The sequence below is a fragment of the Mycteria americana genome, chromosome 3 (assembly GCF_035582795.1).
Source record: "Mycteria americana isolate JAX WOST 10 ecotype Jacksonville Zoo and Gardens chromosome 3, USCA_MyAme_1.0, whole genome shotgun sequence".
Taxonomy (NCBI): domain Eukaryota; kingdom Metazoa; phylum Chordata; class Aves; order Ciconiiformes; family Ciconiidae; genus Mycteria; species Mycteria americana.
In genome coordinates this window covers 29,432,995-29,456,703 of record NC_134367.1, presented here as the reverse complement: position 1 = coordinate 29,456,703, position 23,709 = coordinate 29,432,995, and the positions used below count along the sequence as shown (strand labels likewise).

Genomic DNA, 23,709 nt, shown 5'->3' with positions numbered 1-23,709 from the left:
ACTTCATGAGGTTCCTCTTTGCCCATTTCTCCAGCATATCAAGGTCCCTCTGAATGGTGGCACAACCCTGTAGGCTATCAGCCACTCCTCCCAGTTTTGTATGAACTTCAAACTTGCTGAGAGAGTACTCTGTCCCATCATCCAGGTCATAAATAGAGATGTTGAACAGTATTGGACCCAGCACCGATCCCTGGAGTACACCGCTAGTGACTGGCCTCCAGCTGGACTTTGGGCCACTGATCACAACCCCTGGGCCCAGTCATCCAGACAGTTTTCAGTCCATTTCATTGTCCTCTAATCTAACCTGTACTTTGTCAGGTTGTCTGTGATGATGCTAAGGGAGATTGTGTCAAAGACCTGACTAAGGGTGAGGTAATTAACATCCACAGTTCTCCCCTCATCCAGCAAACCATTCTTTTCATTGTGGAAGGCAATGACATTGGCCAAACATGATTTCCCCTTTGTAAGTCCATGCTGACAACTCCCAGTCTTGTCCTTCATGTGTTAGGAAATGCTTTCCAGGGGAATTTTCTCCATCTCTTTCCCAGGGACTGAGGTGAGGCTGAGCAGCCTGTAGTTCTGCAGATCTTTATTCTTGCCCTTTTTGAAAATATGAATGATACCTGCTCTCTTCCAGACTTCAGGAACCTCTGCCAATTGCCATGACCATTCAAGGTTTGTTTAAGTGCTCCCTAACCTGATCCTCCTCCACAGAGGGAGAGTCTTCCTTGTTCCAGACCTTCCCTGTGGTCTCAGGGGCCTGGGTTTCCTAAAGGCAGGTGAGACACCTATTCATGCTATAGGAAGGCACCTATTCATGCTATAGAATATGGTTTAGATGCTACTCTCAGTATTGCTCTAGCCTCACATGTGAGTGAGCAGTTCCCTCTCCAGCAGAGATGTGTGGGACATGCCAAGAACTGGGAACTGCAGAAGTATGGACAGTTGGATGGTGCACAGGTCCTCAGAGCATCAAGAAGGAATATGATGGGAAAGGCTTCTGTGTCCTTATGGTCTATTTTAGTTATGGAAGTGTGTTTACTTAATGGATTAGTTTAAATAATAAATGGACTGTAGGTGGAAAAAGACTGATCCTGACTACAAATTTGACAGCAGACAGTCCCAGACTGAGGAACCAAGATAGCATCTGATACCCAGTAATAATATCCAGTGGATATATCAACACTAATTTTGTGTCTTTTCATAGTCGCATCTTTTTTATCTAGTTCAAACAATGACATATTCTGTTTGTTTGAGACTTTGTCCATCCATCAAGACAGATCTTCTTTATTAATTGTCAAGTAAGTACCCATGGAAAGTAATAAATCATGGAAAAATTACTTCTTGAATCAGGTAGCTAGTTCGTCTTGATCAAAGCCCTAGCTTTTTTATAGAAGCCTAACAAAAACAGAGCAGATTCAAGCTGAAGAGTTATGATTTCCATTTCTAGCCTTTCTTCCAAGCTTAAGGTAGAGTTGCCAGTGCTGGCCTTAAACAGCCATGCAGTGCTTTTCCACAACGATGGTTGTGTTCCCAGCCAAAATCTTACTCCTGTTTTTGACCCTTGAAAATACAAGTTCATCTGCTGATGTCTTTCTAAAAATTATTTTCTACTTACAAATACTTATCAGTGCTTGAGAACCTGGTGTCTTCGGGTTGGTTTTTTTTGTGTGTGTGATCTGTGGAAATTCTGTTTTCCAAATCTTCGAACAGGTGTCCCTGATGGGAAAAAAAGGGTTAATGGGAGTTAGTGAGGAAGAAACAAGTGTTTTTCCAAAGGCTGAAAACAAAATTCTGGTTAAATAACAGTTGATTCTGGTAAAGTAAGGGAAAGGAAACATCCTCTCTTCTAAGATCTAGCAAATTTAGGAAATCTTAGCCACCAAAACTTTTGTAGATTTGAATCAAGATAGATTCTTATTCCTCTGCTGAATTTCTCTGGTACTGTGACCTCTTGCAAAAAAAGAATCAGAACATCCAGTAAGATGGGGATATTAAAAAAAATAGTAAAAGATAAAGAATGAAAGTGAGTTTTTCTAGTGCACTGCTGGAACAACCTGAAGGATTTTCTGTTTGGAAGCTCTCAAATGAATAGTTTCTCCTAACTGTGAATTATGTTTGGAGAAATAGAAAATTCAGAAATTACAAGAAGCAAAGAGACCCAATAGGATACAGAAGAGAGGTTCTAAGTCATGCTTCAGTCTTTAACCAGTGTCATGAATGAGTGATTTAGATCGCTTAAAAAAATCACTGTCAAAGGTATTAGCAAAAGTGGGTTTAATGTGATTTGTAAAAGCGCGACTTAACAAAGTTCAATGGCAAGGTTCACTCTATTAATTACTGCATGGAAGAAACATACACAGGAAAATTGCAATACACTCGAGTTAAGGTGATTCACAGAGAGACCGAGGATACAAAAGGGTTCAGAGGACCCTCCCGTTGAGTCACGAGGTTCAGAATAGACCCCCTTGCTTTCTAAACTCCTGAGGGAGCTTAGGTGCGGGTAGGTCCAATCTTAGTCTCAGACTTGGGCAGCAGTTTATGTCTAAGGGATTATATATGCAAGATGTATCAATTCAGCAGGCAATCAAAGTTACAAAGACAAAATCAAAGTTACCACACTGCAAGGTTATGTGTGATATCGGTCGCTTACCAAAGATCTGCTGTTGGTAAAAGGTCTCTCTGCCTCGAGGAGCAACCTTGGGAGGTGTCCCTGCTTGAGGGGAGATCACCGCCATGCAGCCACGTTGCCTGGCAGGAAGAGCTCAAAAAAAGCTCACTTTGACTGCCGTATTTATGGGATAAAGTGGTTGGCTTGTAGTCAAATTACATGTGATAGGAACAATATGCATGAGACTCCTTGTACCCACAACTTTGTTCCTTGATAAATGAGTCTTGGAAAAGCCACCCACTATTCATGTGCTAACTGCATGATCGGTGTTCCAAACTCATATGCATTGATGCTCACTGTGTCACTCTGCTCCTTTGTGGGTTTTCAGAGAACAGATGGGGACCAGAGGAGTTCTTGACCTGGTCACGGCTCAGGCCTTTACCTCCTTTGGAGCCTGTACCAAACTACTGCTAGTTTGGTTAAGAGGTCGAGTGCATCTGTCACACTCCACCCTGTGACTACAGTCAATCCACTTTATTGACTCATAGAGTGTTAGTACGGTTACTTCTTGCCTCTATGTGTGGCGTATTGCAGATCAGTGGTAAGAGTCCAATTAGTTGATAAGCTTTTTAGATAAGCACCCTAATTAATGTTAGTTATGTAGCATTTCACACACAGAATCAATTGATTGTATGCATTTTACATGCTGGATTGATGTAATTTGTTTCATTTTTTGCCAAACTTTGATATACATAATGATTATAAGCAATAAACATAATAAGGTTAAAACTAACAAAACTACAGTAGGATGCAGCATCAGATTCAAAATTCCAGTTGCTGTTGGAGACCATCCAAAAATAGTTTCCCAACAGTGATGTTCTCCATCTTTCTTCACTCTTTCTAGGGCATGGTGTATCTCTTCTGCATCATGATGGATGGTAATCAGGGTTCTTTGTCCATTGTTTCAAATTTGTTTTAGCAATTGGTTCAGGTCATCATGTTGCAACAGTTTTCTCACCAATGTGAGATTCATTCCAATAGGGGTAGGTAATAAATCTTGATACAGCATATAATTAGATTGTACCAGTTGGTGGATTGTGACAGGAGCTGAATAGTTGAAGTCGCATCCCATAATTTTGGTAAAATTACAAATACAAATATTTGAGTGATTGTATATATCTACAGTGGTATTGTCTATAAATATAGAATCACAAAGGGTTCTCATACAAACACATCCATTTCTAACATGTACACAGTTTCAGGGGTTTCATTAGGATGTATTTCAAAATGACAAACACATTATTCTGTGTCAAGACAAATGTCCTGGGCCTTAATGGTATTACTTTCAGAAATAAATCCCTGTTGTTCCCGTACAACACACGCATCAACGTCAATATTTTGCCATTGTTCCCATTTTGTTGGGCGCATACTCTGTGTTCTAATGGACAGAGGACAGTTCCATTGTGATTTAATCCCAGTGCAATGATTTGGTATATGGTGTATACCGAAGCATTGTGTATTGTCAGAACAAAAGCTGTGGCTTTACTGTCAGTAGGTTCATCGGTAAAACTGACTAGATGCCACCAGGATTGGAATTTCTTTTGAAATTCAGTTGTGTTGTCCCAGATTACTCTTTGAATTTCAGTGGGAAAGGTGCCCTCTTCATATTCTCTTACAATTGCTGCCACAGTAGATTGCACCCACAACTGAGAAATATGTACGGTACAGAATGTACTATAGTTACCATATTGATTAGCAAGAATAAAGGAAGTGAGGATCTCCATCCCGTGCATCGGGCTTGTTGGGGTATAAGCCAAATTTGGTCCATGCTGACGAAGACTGCTCCTGTGAGAAGGATAAGCAATCCTTCGACGGTTGACCCAATCTCCAGGGGAGGTGTGCTGGTGTCATTCCTGGAAAGGGAAAACAATACAAGTCTCGCCGGGGCTTTTCTGGACGGGTTATCCCTTAGTGGCTCAACTTGTTTAACTGCGCAGACTAAAGACAAAAGTCCCTTTTCCCATTCGGAATATCTCTGTTCTGTCTCTTTAAATGCAGTCGAGCTAAACATTAAAGGTCTTTTTGGTCCACTCGGCCCAGTCTGGAATGGATTGCAATAAGTACCATGTTCTGCAAAATCCCATTCTGCTATAATAGGGTCGCGGGGGTGTACTGGCCCCAGTGACTGATATGTTTTTAATTCCTGTGTTAGGGTTTTGACTGCCTCTTCGTGTTCTGGGTTGCATTTCCACGGTTTTCCCTTTCGTAAAAGTGAGTATAGTGGGCGAGCAATGATAGAAAATCCAGGTACATTTCCTCCAGTATCCTAAAGTACCCATTAGTTGTTGTAATTCTTTCCTAGATTGGGGCATCTGTAACTGTTCTATTTTACTTAGGGTGTCTGGTGGGATTGCTACACACTACCTGCAATCCACCAAGTACCTAAAAATTTTACTTCTGTACTCGGTCCCTGACATTTTTCAGGTAGAACTTCAACTTCTGCTTTATGTAGTGCTTGCCACCCTGCTGCTGCTGCTTCTCCCACCTTTTCAGGGGAGATCCCTCCAATTAGGATATCCTCTATATATTGGTACAGTTTCACATCTTGAGGGAGTGAGACTGTCTGTAAGAGTTCAGCGAGCGCAGCATGAGCAATCGTGGGTGAATGTTTATACCCCTGCGGGAGTCTGTTCAAGGTGTATTGTATACCTTCCCAAGTAAAAGCAAATTTCTCTTTGTCCTCCTCCTGCAAGGGGACCATAAAGAACATATCTTTCACATCTAGCACTGCCATCCACGGGTGTGCGGCCGCTTGTAGCGTGGCTGTTAAAGTTGCAATATTAGGTACTGCAGCTGTTAGTGGGGTTGTGTTGGCATTTAAGCACCGATAGTCAATTGTGAGACACCATCTCCCATTCGGCTTTCAGACTGGCCAGACTGCTGAATTAATTGTATGGGGAGTGGGTTCTGGAAATAATGTGCCATTTTTCCAGAAATGGCACATTACTTCAGAAATTCCGTTTCGTGCTGCAGCAGAAATTGGGTATTGCGGTACATTAGTAACCTTTGAATCAGGGAGCATGGGGGCTGCACGGAGTACACGCACTGCAGCCTCCCAGTTTCTATCAGGGTTAGGGTTAATATTTGAACCAAAGGACCATACACTGCCATCAGGCAGGCGCCAGGTCCAGCCGTTCAAAACATCAAAACCCCAAATATTTTCATCGTGGTCTTTGATTGCAAAGCAAGTAGACAACATGCGTTCCTCACCTGGGAGCCATAAATTAACTTTCACTGTTTGGCAAATAGTACTTGCTCCATTCACTCCAGTAATTTTAACTCTCTGCCATCCAGATCGCACACCCAGCTTCTCGGCATTCTGTTGTGTTAGTATTGAAATTTGTGCTCCCATATCTATTAGAAATTTTGCCAGTTGTCGTTGAGGGCCAACTGGAATCAGAATGTATTCTGCTTTAATGATGGGTCTAGCCTCATATTCAGAGGAATCTGAGGGGAACAAGGGGTCATCATTTCCCTAATCATAGTCATCAGGATCACCCCAAATATCTCCATCCCAGTCCTCTGGGGACACTATCAGTTTCTTAATTTGCATGGGGTTAGGGGGATGTGAGGCCTGCATGAGCATCGTCTCGATCTTTTCTTCCAACTTTTGTGTTTTCTCCTTTTCTTCCTGTAATTGTTTCTGCAGCTGCTCAGTTTTCAAAGACAGTATTAATTCAGCTGCCTTTCTGCCTTCTATTTCTTCTTTTTGGTCTTGCTCCTTTTTACTGTTATTTTTCCTATACTGATAAGCAGCTTCTAAACAGGTACCTAGCATTTTGCAAATAATTCCTTTCCCTTTTCCATCCTTTATATGCCCCCTGGCCGCTTATAGCTGTTCTTTTACAGCTTCCCAATCATGCCAATTATCACGAACCCATTATTCTGAGAATTTGGGACTCAGTCTTATTCCATGCTTCCGTAAGTAATAAGTGATACTACTTGCTATCCTGCCAACTACGCCAATTTGTCGCAAATGCGTGATTTAGATCGCTTTAAAAAATCACCGTCAAAGGTATTAGCAAAAGTGGTTTTAATGTGATTTATAAAAGTGTGACTTTACAAAGTTTGATGGCAAGGTTCACTCTATTAATTACTGCATGGAAGAAACATACACAGGAAAATTGCAATACACTCGAGTTAAGGTGATTCACAGAGAGACTGAGGATACAAAAGGGTTCAGAGGACCCTCCCGTTGAGTGACGAGGTTCAGAATAGACCCCCTTGCTTTCTAAACTCCTGAGGGAGCTTAGGTGCAGGTAGGCAAGATGTATCAATTCAGCAGGCAATCAAAGTTACCAAGACAAAAATCAAAGTTACTACACTGCAAGGTTATGTGTGATATCGGTTGCTTACCAAAGATCTGCCGTTGGTAAAAGGTCTCTCTGCCTCGAGGAGCAACCTTGGGAGGTGTCCCTGCTTGAGGGGAGATCACCGCCATGCAGCCACGTTGCCTGGCAGGAAGAGCTCAAAGAAGGCTCACTTTAGCGGTCATATTTATGGATAAAGTGGTTGGCTTGTAGTCAAATTACATGCTATGGAAAAGGTATGCATGAGACTCCTTGTACCTACAACTTTCTTTGTTCCTTGATAAATGAGTCTTGGAAAAGCCACCCCACTATTCATGTGCTAACTGCATGATCGGTGTTCCAAACTCATATGCATCAACGTTCCCTGTGTCACTCTGCTCCTTTGTGGGTTCTCAGAGAACAGACGGGGACCAGAGGAGTTCTTGACCTGGTCACGGCTCAGGCCTTTACCTCCTTTGGAGCCTGTACCAAACTACTGCTAGTTTGGTTAAGAGGTCGAGTGCATCCGTCACAACCAGTTCTTGAGCTCCCCTCAGATGTTGTGGTTTAAAAAAACAAAGGGATACAAGGCAACATTTTCAAATACTGCGTTGGCTGTATAAAACTGAGTTGATGGTGCATTGCATTGCATTCTGCAGATGCATCTGCATCTGCATACAGCCTTTTTCCTTCATTCTGGATATTTTAAGTTGGTGCTGGGAAATGGCCCTAGAGAGGTGAAGGAAAGATTGCTTTGCCAATAGGACAAAACCTGGAGAAATTTGAAATGCTCCTCGTTTATTCAATGCACCTGGCAGTGTTTGAAAAGCTGTTGGTTAGGTTTCTATGGTGTATCTTTAATTTCTTTATATCTAGGTTTATTCTGAAATGTTTAACAAGAACTGTTATATTTACAAACACTCTCCAAGATGCTTAATCTCTGCCAATCTGAAATGAACCCAAATGCAGGCAATCGATGAAGTGAAATTTCCACTTAAAGAAGACGACCTGGTGCACTCCCCAGACAGCTGCAGAAATGTGGCACTTGTAAGGCCCTGCTTATATTAAGAAAGGCTTGTTTGGAGGTTTCCCAGTATTGAAAAAACTATGGGATAAGCTCGATAAGAGAGGAAAAGTAATTTGTTGGTCAGTAATATGTATTGTAATATTTCAAAAAGATTCTTCTAACAGTGCTCTCAGCCTACTCTTCCTTCAAAACCCTTTTGATAAGGATATGGATGATAGTCCTTACCGGTTCTGGAGTCAGGATATACTCAAGAGCACAAATGACATTCGAGGGGAGCAGTTTATTACAGCGGAGTTGAGAGTCTCCAGAGAAAAGGTAGAACCACTTGAAAGTAAATAAATTAATTATAGTTTTCCTTTTGTTTTGCTCCTGTTCTTTATACAGAAGGAAGTGTAGGATTGGGATGGGCTTGCTTTTGGGGTTCCTGAGATTGAAGAATCCTGGGACACAGCTCTGCAAATATTTCAGAATAAAAATAAATGCACAGTCACCCAGCTGGCATGCACATGGTGATGGTGGTTGTCCAGAGAGCATTTCTGGGAAGTTAGTTGCAAACTCTTCCTTTAGCAGAGACAAGGAAGTCGATGCTCAAAGGAAAGAGTACAGGCAAAAAGAGGTGTCTGTTATCTGTCTTCTCATTTTTGTCATGTGCAGAAAAAGAAAGCTAATGGTCTAGCTGCTGGTGAACAGATCTACAGGAGCAGACCTGAGAGCAGTTAAAAATGTTAAGTTTGCGTACCCTGAAATCACCAAGTTGAGTGATGGAAAAAATCTGGGTTTTTAACAGCAATATCAGGTATGATAATTCTCGGAATGCCTCAGTGAGGCTCTGGGATGACAGCAGGAAAGCCTGGACTTCAAAATTTCAGGTTGAGGCAGAAATTTTCAACCCAAGTTATTTATAGGAGGTTTTAGGAATCTGGGAGAATCCTGAGACCCAATCCACTTAGCCTGAGCAGTGGTGGGTGTAAATAACAGTGCGGGGTAGTCAGGCCTGCCCAGGAGAGAGCTGGAACGGAGAATTTAATCTCATAAACCCCAGGGCTGGAAGGCTTAAATTCCATAAATTAATCTACCTTTGCTGCTAAGTAGGATTAGTTGCAGCCACCAGAAGCTGAGAGTACTCAGCACCTTGAGGTGTGATGAAGTCGTGAGTGTTTGCCTTGGCTTGCTATGCTGAATTTAAATGCGTAATGAGACATTGATATCCAGTACCTATCCAGATTTGGCATTAAAACAAATGGCAGACATTGATAATTTAATTAAACTAAATATATTTCAGTTTCAATTAAATACATTTCAGTTAAAATAATTGATCATTTGAATTATGAAGAAAAAGATATAAACTAGTCTCAGTTAATTCCATTTATAGCACTACTTCCTTCAACAAAACAATAGTGATGAAGTTACTGTTATTTTGTTAGTGTCCACTCATATTAGCTATGATGAGGTGAATTATTATATTGAAAGACGAGGTATTTAGTTGTCCTAAACTTGACACATTTAATTAAATTTAGGACATTTTACTTGATTTGAATGGAAAAGCAGAAAGAATGTCTAGCACAGATTTCCATGCTTCTAAAATCAATAATGCAGAACTGGGTTAATTATGGTTAAAAAATAGCTTGGAACTAATGGGTTCACAATCACTAGTATTCAGTTTCAAATACTTTTGCTGTAAGTCTATATAATTTTTTAGTTGGAAAATATGTAATGGAAGGTGACAGCTATTTATTCCATTGATGTTAAGATAGCTCACCGTAGGTTTTCTAGCAGCATAGAAGACAGATGAGGAACCAATAGTCAGTGCATCATTCAGCTAATAATATTGTGTTCACAGCTGAGGCTTATTAACGCTAGCTATTAGTTTTAGATAAAAATGAAGTTACATTTTTAGTTATATGACTAAACCCCCTGTATCTCCCCAACTTGCCACCTGCCCCAGCTTTTTGTCACAGAAAAGTACTGAAATCAGTGGGATCTTTTTTGTTAGTCAAGAATATAGGGCTGATTTCAAACTCCAATCGTGATTCTAGAGCAAAATTAAGGGTGGGTTTTGAGACCATCAGGGGTTGTCCTAACAGCCAGCAAGGCTCTGGGTGCCTGGTTTGGATGCGTTTGTGGGGTTTGTCTGTGTGGGGTAACTGTCCTGAAGTCCTGAACACGAGTGGAGTCAGTGGCTCTTACACGTGGGCTCACATTTGTGCTGAGTGGGAAGTCTGCGTGGCAGATTCAGCTTATGTGGCTCTTGGCTAACAGCTGCCGGGACCCTCTTTCCAGCTGGAATTAGTGAGTCCAGCTTTAAGGTGGCACTGAGCTCAGCAGGGTACTTCAGTGCATTTGGGTCGCGCTCACTCCTATGTTGAAACACCTCCTGAATCTGACCTTGTATTTCTAGGATTAAAGAAAAAAGATCACTCTCTTAAGTCTCATTTCCTAATTATTCAACTGTATTTTCACTATCCCGATTCAGACTGTGAATTTAAGAAAGGAGATTTATGGCCAGGATAATGTTAGCCATATTACTAATTAGTAATATTTCCTTAGGAGCCGCTCTACAATATATGCTGTATTTTAAATACCTATACTTGTTTTCATACAAATTTCATAAACAATTACAGAATCTTTTTGCTGTAGCTATTTAGGAAAGACTGAAGAATTAGTTCTAATATAAAAGAGCAATTAACATTTGGCTTGGAAAAAGTTCTATGAGCATTCCTTTCACCTAGTTCTCATGTGTGCGTTATCTGCTATAAGAAAAAGAAAGCAATATTTCATCTCTGTGAATAAAAAAGAAAGTAACTTAATAATTCCTTTTTTGTGAATTTCTGACTCGTAGCACAGAATTAAATTTAATAAGGTTTTTCTTTGATAAAGGGACGGATTAATAGCTTCAAAGCGACCTAGACATTTTGATATGATTCAGTGATGGACATTCATAGTAAGCAGGGAGGACCACCATATATGAACTTATATACCATTATTTAAATATTATAAAAAATTAAAACAAATGTAAAAAAATATTTGCAAGTGCAGAACTGTATGCATTGCAGTAATTAAGAAACTAGGTAGGGTCACGCTTTTAAAATACTTTTAAATACTTTTAAATACTTTAAAAATATTTTGATATAACAGTATAATAATGTGAAATGGAAAGAAACTGAACATGTGTTTTCCAAGGCCATTTTACCTCCTTCCCCTCTTTTCCCCTTTCAGTGCCATGTATAATTGCTGATTGTGTCGCTTGGAAATGATGGAAAAGTATTGAATGTTATTTGTTTCTTTTATTACAGGAAATATGTTCAGATATTAGGAAGCTGGAGTTTAATCTTCAGTGATAAGATTATCATTGTGAAACTCTTTAAAAGTTTAGTCTAAATTCTATCATGTTGCATTTCTATAAAAATAAACCAGTTTCTAAGAAAATACACTGTTGGGCTTGCGTGTCAGAAATGAAGTTGAAGATGTTATATGCTAATGAATCTAGTATTATCTAGGGAATATGATAGCCAAGTCTGACTTCTTTTATCCCATTTGCACGTCTCCAGTATACGTGAGGTTTTCCTCTTGAGAATACAGTTTGCTCCTATGTCCAGTGCGTATCATCAGGATTACCTGATGCAGGAATATACCATATTTGGAGCAACACTTAAGTGTTTGCAGAAGCTGGGATGAAATACAGAAGCTTCTACACTAAATGGAATATCTTGCTATAAACGCATCTGTTTAAAAGCTGTTTTTCCACTTCTGGCTGCTGTTTATAAATAGATTTTTTTTACCTGTAAGTTTTATGGCACCATTCCACATGACAGCCTACATCTCTCCCTCCGCTATGCTGCCATTCCTTGGGTTAATAGTTGTGCTTGATCTGGATATTCAGTTGCTTCTGTTCAGATGTTCTCAGCGAGAGGGTCCTTCAGCCGTGGAGCTTATTTCACTTTTCCCCTCGAGCCTAGACTGTTTGTATTTGATCTAAAGCCGGTCTTCTTGTGCAGCCACCTGGGGAGGGATGGGTTAGATGCACTGGCCATGATGCAATATAAGCGGCTAAAAGGTTTTGAGAGGCAGAACTTTTTGTTACCTGGTAATAAGCAGGAATTAGCTGATATTCTGTTAAAAAAAAATTTAAAAAAGCAGTGGTAATTGTGTTAAAGTACCTGAAACCTTCTTTAATGCATGCTGCAGAGCAGAAAAGGAGACATTACAAATACAGATGCCATATCTCCTGGTGGATAATCTTATTTACAAGAGTTTATGCAATAACAAAATAAAATATATTCTTATTAAATAATAACAAATATAGAACTGATAACATTTTTATCATGTTATATATTAAATTGTTGAGCTTGAAACTCTGACAATATTTTCACCTATATCTGGCTGCATGAATTATAGCACTTACTCAGTTTTATACAATTCATTCTTAATCTTTCATACACTATGTACTTTAAAAAGAGTGGAGAGACAATTGGGAATGAGTATATCTGTACTTGGTATATGGTCTAAGCTTTTCTTTGTAAATTATTTTCTACCTCCTGTTACTGTTTGTCATTTCCTTGATCATCTTTCCTTTTGTATCAAATCTTATTCTGAAAAGACAAAACCTACATCATCTTATACCTGATGCATACCTGCCTAATGGAATTATTAAATCAGCTTTTTTAAACTTATATACTTGAGAAGGTATTTTTTGCTAATTTATTCAGCTTGCCATTTGTTTTGTTTTTCCAATGGCATGATTTCAACTTGTCTTATTTGATACGTTTCTTCCCTTTCCTTTCAACATTTTTTGTTTATTTATTTCTATATTTGTACTCCTTCTCACTTGAAGTTTGGTGTAAACTTCAGAAATTGAGTCTAAATTATTTTAATATTTTTAGTTTCTGTGACAGTTCAGACGGTGACCCTGAGATTCAATAGCAGCATCTTTTCACTCTCTTTTCCTCATGCTTACTGAATTTAGTGTGGAGAGAGGGACTCCTCGCATACCTGCTTCTTCTCCTGTGATTGTCTTCTGTATTATTACACTGGCTACACATAAATCTCTCAATTCTGAAACTAATTTAGATTATAGCAGTTCGAACCAAGCAGATTTAAAATATCTTTGATTCCAGCAGTGAAAATTGCCCTTGTATTTTTACGGTGCTATTACAGACCATCTTCCCAGCACGTCTTGTTTTATTTTTTTCTTTAGTATGCAAAAAAGTCTTGACTCTGGGGAGGATGTGCTATGCTGTTTAGTTTGGGTTAGTCAGATTTCTGTGTAGAAGGAGTGCATGAGAAATACAGATACTGCGTTTTCTGCCTTGACCTCTGACTAGGCAGAATGCCAAGGCACTGCTGCCTCTCCAAAGCCAAGCCCTGATGGTGGCCTGAGGTTTCTGGAAGGAGTTTCCGTGCCTGCTGCTACGACTGACAAAGGAAGGAAGGTCTTCATTCTTTTTCTCGCTGTCAGTCCAGCTTTGCCCCAGTCTGTGCCACCCGTTTCTTCCCCGCCAGGCAGCTGAGCCAGGCAGCGATGCTGCTGGTGCTGGTGCTGGTGCTGGTGCTGGTGCGGTGCCATCAGGAGAGGAGAGAATGCTGCTCTGGTCAGAGTATCAGCCATACGGGTGGTCTTGTTTATTCTGAGCCTACAAAAACCTACCTAGACCCTATGGCTAAACTGAATGATGAAAGAGAGATTCAGGGTTCCTGAAGGGATCCAGGCACAGGATCTAGACCAGAACCCAGGTTAGTCTGGAGAAATCCTTATTCTGGAAAAAACAGGGGGCCAAACACACAGGCTATGCTACCATTCCCACAGCTCCTCTGTCGAGACGCAGGGCTGCTGTGATGAATCACCCTTCCGCCAGCTCCTGCTCCCAGCATGTTACAGCTGGGTCTGTGGTGACCGAATGTAAGATATTCTCTATCTATCTCCTGACTTAGAATCAGACCACAGTTATTAATAGATTTCAGTATATGTTAGTAGCATTATTAAGAACATTTCTGCTCTGTATTTGTAATAGACTTAGTGCTTGCCAAGACAGTCCTTACTCCAAGGACAGCTCATGTTATCTTAACCCTATATTGCAATAAATCAAAAAAATCCTAATGTTGCTTTAAAGACTAATTCCTGTGTCATGTATCAAGTTCAGTTGCAATGTACTATGTGCGATCAACTTGTACAGATTATCACCTAATGGGATTTTTAAAAGTTCTAAAATTATTCAGAAGCCATAAAAGAAAGGGCACTCAACAAACCTGTAGTAAGATATTTTCTTGCCCAGACTTCTCATCCTTCTTTGCTCTTTGCAGTCTCCTCAGGTCGAGCAGCATCTCTTGTTTACTGTGCCACGTGGGACCGAGAGAGCGTAGCTGCAGCCGGGCTGGATGAGACAGGCAAACTAAACAAGGGTAAACGTGTCTGAATTTTGCTGGCTGGCTGCTGTTGCCATCCCTGTTATCCTTGACAGGGGGCTGCAAACCTACAGCAGTGGATTATCAGGAGGCAATACAGGTCCCATCTGACATAGCTGGGGAAAGAAAAGATGCATAGGTACTATGTATAGCTTGTTACTTTCTTTGGCTTTAATGTAGACTATAGTAAACAGTTACTCCAGCCTTAAGAGCAATTAGTTATCTCAGTAGTGGAGCTCCAACAAACAGCTGGGAAAGAGCAGTGGCGGTCCTACTCCTCTCCTTGCCTCTTTTAAAGCAACAGGGTTTTCCCGGAGGAAGACCAGCCGTATCACATCCCTTCCTGCCTAGGACCCAGTGTAAACATCCAGTGTGAATCCATAACGATTTCTTTCGGAGTAGGTGGCTACACCACCCGCCCTGCAGCCTGCTATATGCCCTCTGTTCATATTACCAATTCCCTTATATATCCCCTTCAAGTGACAGCTGTAAATAAGCACATGTCTCTGGCAGCCAGGATTCACTCGGAATTAAATTCATGGATAGGGAGCTGTCAGCTAACTGACTTCTGTGGCATCGTGGCTGTCATTTGAATAAATTACAGACCACAGTATCCGTTTGGGAGGCTGTGAGCAAGAGGAGTGGAATAAATTGGGGCAAATGGCTGAAATTTAATACAGGTTTCTGCAAGTTTTTCAGACATCATGCTCACAGCTTCAGTGTGGTTATTTTGTGTAGCTAACAGCATTTCCGTGTAAACTGGAATAATCTTCTGTTGAAAGCTCTCTTTAGTATGGAAAAAAATATTAAATTGAATATACAATTCGATGAGGCTTATTTTGCTCTGTTCTAGCAAAGACTAAAATATCTGGATCGAAGTTTCATAGCAGTTGCCTATGCACAATTTACACTCTGCGATTGGCAGCTTCTCTTCAGATGCCAAGGAGCAAGGCGTACCCCCTCCCTTCTACGCTGCTTGTAGAGTGTGGTGCCCCATGCTGATGATGCCAGGCAGATTTAATTGTGCATGCTCAAAGAGAAAAATGACATCCACGCTTGGGTTAGTGCTCTCTGTGGCAAGCTGACAAATCCCCCAGCTGTCAGCTAACCTCAAAGGCAAGTGTACGTGGCTCCAGCTTATGTCTGCTTGCGTTCTGCCCATAGGCATTTATAAGCTGAAACTCATATTGGCTGCAACACATTCAGACTGCTACTGAGAGAAATGTATGGTCTGTTTTATGTGTTTCAATCTCTAAGGGTGACCCATACAATTAAGGTTTATTTTTCAGACAGACTATAAGCAGGTAAAGACAGAAATTTTTTGCATATGTGCAAGTGAAAGGGCATAATGTTTACATCTATGGATCTGGCTATGTTGCTGATTGCTTAGAGAAAATCTTTTCTTCCTTGGGCTCAGATGGATTATATTTATATTTTTATGTATTTATTGGGGTTACTGGCTGCCAGAGAACTGCATGCACACAATATGGCCTTACGTAAGTGCCAATATATACGGGCAAATGCAAAGAGGCATATGTGGTGCTAATGCAATATTGGAGTCAGAGAGGAGGACTTCTGGCAGAAGCATTGTCACTTGTGGTGCACTGCAGGCTGTCCATCTAAACCTGTCATTACCTGGCACCTATGCTTTAGTGAAATAATCAGACCAATCTGCGAATGGGCAAAAAGCCATCTTAACAGATGGCTTTGACTGTAGGTAACCAGGAAACCATGCATATACATTAAACATGGGTTCAGAGAGCATGGGTCTTATCTAGGAACATCAAAATAGCTGTCGGTTTTGAGCTCCTCCACATACTGTTGAGAGCGTATGCCATACCCATCAGACACCCACGTAGGGTGGGCTAGAGCCAGCTCCCATGGTTCTGATGAACTTTGTAGGAATTGCTTTGTTGGGCATGGTCTCAGCTACAGATTAGTTTACATTTTTAATGCATTGGAGTCTTAGAACAGGATCTTAGAATATAAAGAAATAACAGGAAATGCCAAATATCTCTGTCGGCTCAGGATTTAGTTCACCAAGCTCTTCTGGTACTGCAGAGCAGCCAGTGCTATTCTTTTTTGTAACAGTCTGATATTAAGGCACTCAGCTAGAAAGTGGGAATTCCTGTGTTCTTGGCCTCTTCAGTACAATAAACTGCAGATCCTGACCCCATGAGTCCAGGTGAGTGGTTCTCACCATGCTTTGAAGCTGAATCATAGCGCAGCTCCCTCTCGTGAGGCCACAGTGAATACAAAGAAGCAGCGACTCCAGGGAGGTCCTCACCACCAGTTATTTTCACAGGCTTAGTGCTTCCCGGTATACACAAGGGAGCATGAGGACAATGCCTCTTTTAGTGTCCAAAATTAGTATGTATCTAAAACCAACCAAACAAACAAACAAGAAAGGGCCATATTCACATCACCTAGCTCCACCTAAAATTCACTGAGACTTTTGTGTCCTATTGGCTGGCTATGGGTTTTCTGAAGCATGTACTCAATGGGAATTTTAGGCTAATTGGAATGTAAGCTGCCTGAAAATAGCCCCAAGGCAGCAACATCAGGATTTAGGGGAGATACTCTAGCTTCAGTGAATCTGCACAAATACATGGAGCCCTGGAGCTCTTCTACTGATGCTGAGAGTTGGTCAGGATGCAGAAGTGCTGCAGGAGTCCAAATCCATCACCTGTTTCCTTTCTGCTACCTGCGCGCGGGAAGAGAGGGTCGCAGGACGGGGCGTACGTATGTCTGTGAATGTGGTGCTCTCTGTTGGCAACACAGAGCTTCAGAGAATATGACGTGCCTGAGAGAGAAAGAGTGTTTTGTAGTTCAGGCAGTACAGACTGAGATTTCCAGGACCATAGGATCTCTGCATAGGCCAGCTGTAAATTTGAGTTATTGATGCCTCAGGACCTTTGGGAAGCACTTTCGGAAGCACTTTAAGAGTTACAGAGAAAATAACCTCAAGAAAACATTTATTTTTGTGACTGCTTTTTCACTCCGTTAAAATCAAGGAATTTGATGACTTAAATACAATACGAATACAATTAAGATACCTGTAAATCTGTCCTAGTAGTAGCAACATGTGTTATCAGTATGTGGAGGATAGTCTGCTCTTCGCATGATACATAGCTAACTTAACTGAGTAAGGAATGTGTGTTTGCTATAAAATGTCATATGTATAAGGGACTAAGTGAGCCCTAGTCATACTTCCAAATTGTCAATGTGAAGAATTGTGATTATCATTTTAGGTTTGACTTGCATAACTCTACATTCTTAAGGTAGTTTGTGTTTAACCTAAATTACTCTCCCCTTAACTAAGGAGTTAGAATGAAATTCAGCTGTCACAGATAAGACTAATGATATTTATTAATAGTGCAAATCATTCATATGCACAGAAAGAATGTAAATATGTGAAGCACATCAGGACAGGAGATCACAGTCCTTAAGGGACTGATTTATCCTGGACTTCTATGAGCCTTTGTTATGCTAATGATAGATATATATTCCCAAAATCCGTTGCGTCTGTCTATGCCTTACCCTTTGATTTCTTTATTAACTCTCCTCCCTTGTCACTACATGTTCTTATTAATTCAGATCAGGTTTTGGAGCTTGCGTCATACTTTGCTATTTTTTCCCAGAATGGTTTATTGAGTTCTCTAGCAGCTTACATGCTTTCCCTTCTTTGCTGCACCTCTCTGCCACTGCTGCTAGAAGGGCCCCTGGGTGAGCTGCCACCAGCCAGACCCTGATACTAACGGGTTTCTGTTGTTCCTAGAGCAATCAAGGCAACTGACCTAATTAATCATTTCCAACCCTCATTAATAAACATAATTTTGGTAATTTGGGGTAAACGTGTTCATGTACTCTAGAATACTGAATATTTTATCTAAATATGTAATTTATTTTTTAGGTGCTTACATAAACATTACGATTTATGATGGCCCTGGGTGCTACTGACTTTGCTAAGGTTGTAAATCCATGGTATTACTAAAGTCAAGCTGCATGTTTAGGTGAATAGTCATGGGTGTGGGTGGTTAGCTCACCTACAGTGGTTGTTTGCAAACGTTGACCGCCGTGATACGAGTAGATGGCACCCTTAGTATCATCAGTAAATGGAAAAGCTGTTTATAGGTAATAATGTCTTTAAGGATATAAACAAGAGCAAAACATATAGGTTAACGTAGATTATCAGCTGTAAGAATAGCTATAAGGCTGTTAAAGAGCTATAAGGAAAGCTAAGAACTACAGAACATTTCTCATGAGCTTATTTTAATACAAGGGGTAGGGTTTTTTTCTGAAACAATATACTACTGCAGTGTGTAGCTACTTCATTATACTTTATTCAGTACGGGTATGTCTTGCAACATCTTGTACTCTCTCTTGGGACTCGATATATATGAAACATCAGCAGCATAATTTTGCTCATGTGGTAGGCTCTGAACTCAGCTACAATTAAATATTCAGCAGGATTATCTCTCTCTAGCTAGACTCCTGTAGCAGTTATGAAAGATTAATTCACTGTTATGTTTCTGTTTAATGAAAGAGTTCAAGTGAGCATTTCTGTTGAAAAGTTCAGATTTCAGGTTTACAAATTATGATCTTCATTATGTTTTTTAAAGGGCACATAAGATAAATGATCTATATAGAGTTATAATTTTTTATTGAAATCTTTCTCTTTCAGGATACCCATCCCAGCATCTTAATTACAGTCCTCCTTGTACTTTGTTGTCTTTACCTTGCCATTTCAAAATACCTTGTACATTTCTTAACTGGACATGCAGTAAATAACCTGTAGAAAAACTAAGGGCATCGCATAACAGAATGGTGCAGATTTGCAGATCTTGCTGTACATTATAAATTTAATTTGGATTTTCTGTTTTGTCAATACTAAGATTTTAAATTATATGTGTGTCTGAGGAAGGAATAGCAGCTTTGAGGCAATTTCTCTATAATTCATTTATACAGCAGTGTTCCAAAGGAGAGAGATTAAAGCAGCGACACAGAATTCCAATTTCTGTCCCTTGTAGGTCCTTTCTTCCCCCCCCTCCCCCCCATCTTTCTCTTACAAAATTTACTTGCATTATTAATGAAGTTCAGTCCCAGCACTGGTGTGGAATCTGAAGGGTAAACTCAATCAGCAAGTTTCAAGTCCTAATCCTTTTAAAGCCAGTGTGAATAACAGATCATATTAAGCAAGGCACGGTAGATGGTACCTGTTCAGCAATTGCTAGAAATGCGACCTTATTGATTCTATCTGTGTTTTTCTCTCTGCGTTTTACAGAGCACATTGATTTAGCACGATGTCTTTGGCTTATTACCATTAATGTTAGAATAATAGAAAAATGTGCAAAAAGATTTGGGGATTGGTGTGAACTGAAAGCCATTATCTGGTTTATTATCAAATTAGGGATTTGTTTTTAATTATGATTCTGCTGCAAATATCACGCACTATATTGTATAAATGGGGTTCTTTTCTGAATTTCATTAATAGATTTTACTCCAGCTGCACTCCCTAGGTATTTAGAAGGGAAATAGTGAGCAGGCCTACACTCTCTTAGAACACAACAGGATCAGCATCATATCTTTAAACAGATTTCCTGGACCTCCTCAGGAAGGAGAAGGAACGAGCAGTGCCCCGGTTCCATCTCACTGTTCGCTTGGTCTTTAACTTGGCTAAAAAGCGGTGTCACTTGTAATGTGTCCTGGACAGTCACCCACCCAAGAAGCTGCAGCATTTTCAGACCCTTGCATGACAGTCAATGGCAGTTGCCTGTGGAAGGATGGAAAGACTGAAGGGTTGAAATTCAATAATCCCTTCTGTTTTGAAACAGTAATTAGCTGTCGCACAGTTCTGCTGCCAGCGAGCAAGCCAGCTACTGCAGTGGGCTCTTATTACCATGATCAGCAGGCAAAGACCTGAATACAAAAGGAAGGAGGCTAAAGAAAACAGAACTTCTGACCGAGACAAAGGTTGCAAAATAAGTAAAAATTGCCCAATATTATGTATTTTGTATTGGTAAGAAAAGGAAATTCATCCGATGTTCTGTTTACTGAGCGAGCAGAAGCTTGCAGTGGTAGAGTCGATACCCTGCAGTCTTAGAATGGGCCTATTTTATATCATTTAACAATTTTATATAGTAAACGTAGCTTTGTTACTTATGAGTCCTGAAGAGAGAGCTCCTTTCAGAAGTTTAGTGGATACACAGAATAACTGAAGGCAACATTCAATGATGCTAATTGGTACTGGATTAAATCGTCCAGTCAAATGACTCTAGTGTAAATTTTGCTTGCTAAACTGCAATGTAAGGTGGAATTTGTGTTTTAAGTGTGTATAAAGGTATGTCTTTAGGATGTCTAAGGATGCCAGGGATGTCTGCCAAAAAATATATAAAATATTTATAAAATGCATTTTTTTATCTAATTTCAAGTTGTTCGAGATTGGTACCTTCTGTACGTGAAAGTCCATTTGCCTCTTGTATATAGATATGTTCTTGGTGTCTGCTTTGTCTTTATGCCTTCTGTGGCTTGTGTGCTTTATTTTGTGTGTACATGTTTTTTATGGCCACCTTAACTACCCATATAAATTTGTCTGTCCACATATTATAGGTAGTTGTCCACTCCCACTGTATAGTTTTTCAGCATGCAGGTGATAATGCAGAGCAATTCACCCAAATACCATCCATGTAATTTCTGGTTTGGGTGGTTTGGCAGCTCAGCCAAAACACAAAGTTTCAGCAAGTGTCGCCTTTTGCATTTCAGGATTATAATGATGAAATTCGCCAGGAGCAGCTGAGAGAACTGTCGTATTTGAACGGTTCTGAGGATTCAGCACGTGGACGAGGCATTCGAGGAAGAGGGATCCGTGTGCCACCTGCAGCGCCTTCAAGGTGTGGTAACCTGAGGCATTATGCTAATAGCTTTAGACAGTGTAAACAATGGTAAAACAAACATAGTTTAAAAAAAACAAAGAAAATCACATACACATCATGGTCAGTAAACCAAAATGTTTTTCTTCTGATAACTTGTGCGGTCTGTGTTGTGCCAGGTTCTCTGATTTGCAGTTCACAGGCTATAGTAGGTGGTATAGAAGTATCAAACTACAAATCGGAGCAGATTATGAAGCCAGTGAACGGATATTTCTAGGAAAGAATATTATTATGCCGGCATAGAATCGGTATGATCAGTAGCATAAAATCGTTGGTCAATAAAATAGTATAGTCAGAGAAGGCTACATAGTCTGGATGGAACTTTATTTGCTAAATAATTACTTTTTTTTGTATGCATATTATATCTATAATATTTGTATTGCATTTATATATTATTTATTGTATGGGTTATCAGTTTTATATGAATTTGATTGGCATCATCTAAAAACTTTGGTGTGTGAATGTTTCCTGAATTCTTCAAAGTATTTTTTCATATATAGGTAACAGATAGCTCTGCTTGTTCATAAGGCCAGTGTATAATCTTAAAACACTCTTTCAGACTCATTTTTCACTATGAACCCTTAAGAAATTTGTTGCCTCAGGCATCTGTTACCTAGCTACTTCTAGGCATCCATAGAGATCATTTCAGGATGGGTCCTAAGAAATCCACTTTTATTTTGGAGGAAATAGGATATGGAGGTACCTTATTTTATGCTGACAGAGGAGTTGTTCTTTGGTAATTGAATTGACTGATCTTGCCTATGACCTTTTTTTTCCCCCCAGAAGGTGTCTATCATGTTTTCCTTCAGTTCTTCTGGAATGGAATTTTTTATCAGTAGTATGATGCACATACATAGGATTTTTTACACTTGGCATTCATGACCATCGTCCGCTCCAAGTCTTTTTGGGCTCAGAAACCAGTCTTCCTTACACCTAGCATCTTTGAAGGGCTTGACTTAATAATGATGTTCAGAACATCACTGCAACAGACTGGCAGCTTTTAAATTAGGTTCAAAGAAAAATTAGTGGAGTGCTGGCCCCCCCTTCCTGCAAAATACACGACTGATTGGATCAGTTGCACAGATACAGGATCTTGGATGCTTTCCCTATTTTCCAGTCAGAAATCCCAGGAGAGTATTAAAAAAAAATTGCAACTGAAGTATTTTAAGCTAAATATTTATGCTAATAATTTATGCTAATAGCATAATTATATTTATGATGGTGCAGTTGATACACTTGAGAGAAGGGATGCCATCCAGAGGAACCTTGACAGGCTTGAGAAGTGGGCCCATGAGAACCGCATGAAGTTCAACAAGGCCAAGTGCAGGGTCCTACTGGGTAATCACCAGTGTCAGCACAGACTGGGGGATGAAGGGATCAAGAGCAGCCCTGCAGAGGAGAACTTGGGGATATTGGTAGATGAAAAGCTAGACATGAGCTGACAATGCGCGCTCGCAGCCCAGAAAGCCAGCCATATCCTGGGCTGCATCACAAGAAGCATGGCCAGCAGGTCGAGGGAGGTGATTCTGCCCCTCTACTCAGCTCTCATGAGACCCCACCTGGAGTACTGCGTTCAGCTGTGGGGTCCCCAGCAAAAGAAAGACATGGACATGTTCGAGCGGGTCCAGAGGAGGGCCACAAAAATGATCAGAGGGATGGAACACCCCTCCTATGAAGAAATGCTGAGAGAGTTGGGGTTGTTCAGCCTGGAGAAGAGAACGCTCTGGGGAGACCTCATTGCAGCCTTTCCACATGTAAAGGGGGCTTATAAGAAAGATGGAAAGAGGCTTTTTACCAAGGCCTGTAGTGCCAGGACAGGGGGCAACAGATTTTAACTGAAAGAAGGTAGGTTTAGTTTGGACATAGGGAAGAAATTTTTTACAATGAGGGTGGTGAGACACTGGAACAGGTTTCCCACAGAAGTTGTGGATGCCCCATCATTGGAAGTGTTCAAGGTCAAGTTGGACAGGGCTTTGAGCAACTTGATCTAGTGAAAGATGTCCCTGCCCAAGGCAGGGGGTTTGGACTAGAGGATCTTTGAAGGTCCCTTCCGAACCAAACCATTCTGTAATTCTGTGATTCTAAAATTGGCTACTGAAACTTGTAGTAATGTAGTGAACAACACAAGCTAATGCTATGGGTTTGGTTGTCTCAGCAGGGATCAAGCCACAGCTCATACTGCTGTGGGAGACCTGAGTTCCATTCACAGCTCTGGATCTGGGTGTCACACATGGTTATACCCGGCACTCACAGTCTTCAGAAAGGGCAGCACGCTCAGGAGCATACTGCTCTGAAACAAAACTCACAGATTGCTTCCCTGATATATCCCCCTTCTAATTTTTCATATGGTATAGTTACAAGAACTTCTTTTTAACCAGTAGCAGCTTCTTCTGA

The 23,709-nt window shown here is 40.5% G+C and overlaps 1 protein-coding gene across 2 annotated transcripts in view; it reads left to right on the top strand.

Annotated features, from left to right (window-relative positions):
• The window catches only part of KHDRBS2 (KH RNA binding domain containing, signal transduction associated 2), a 398,703-nt gene that overhangs the window by 258,169 nt on the left and 116,825 nt on the right, over positions 1-23,709 (top strand). For both annotated transcript variants that reach the window (XM_075497293.1, XM_075497292.1), the window contains exon 5: positions 21,149-21,276. In XM_075497293.1, coding sequence (XP_075353408.1) covers positions 21,149-21,276 — 128 coding nt within the window. The remainder of the gene's footprint in view (positions 1-21,148; positions 21,277-23,709) is intronic.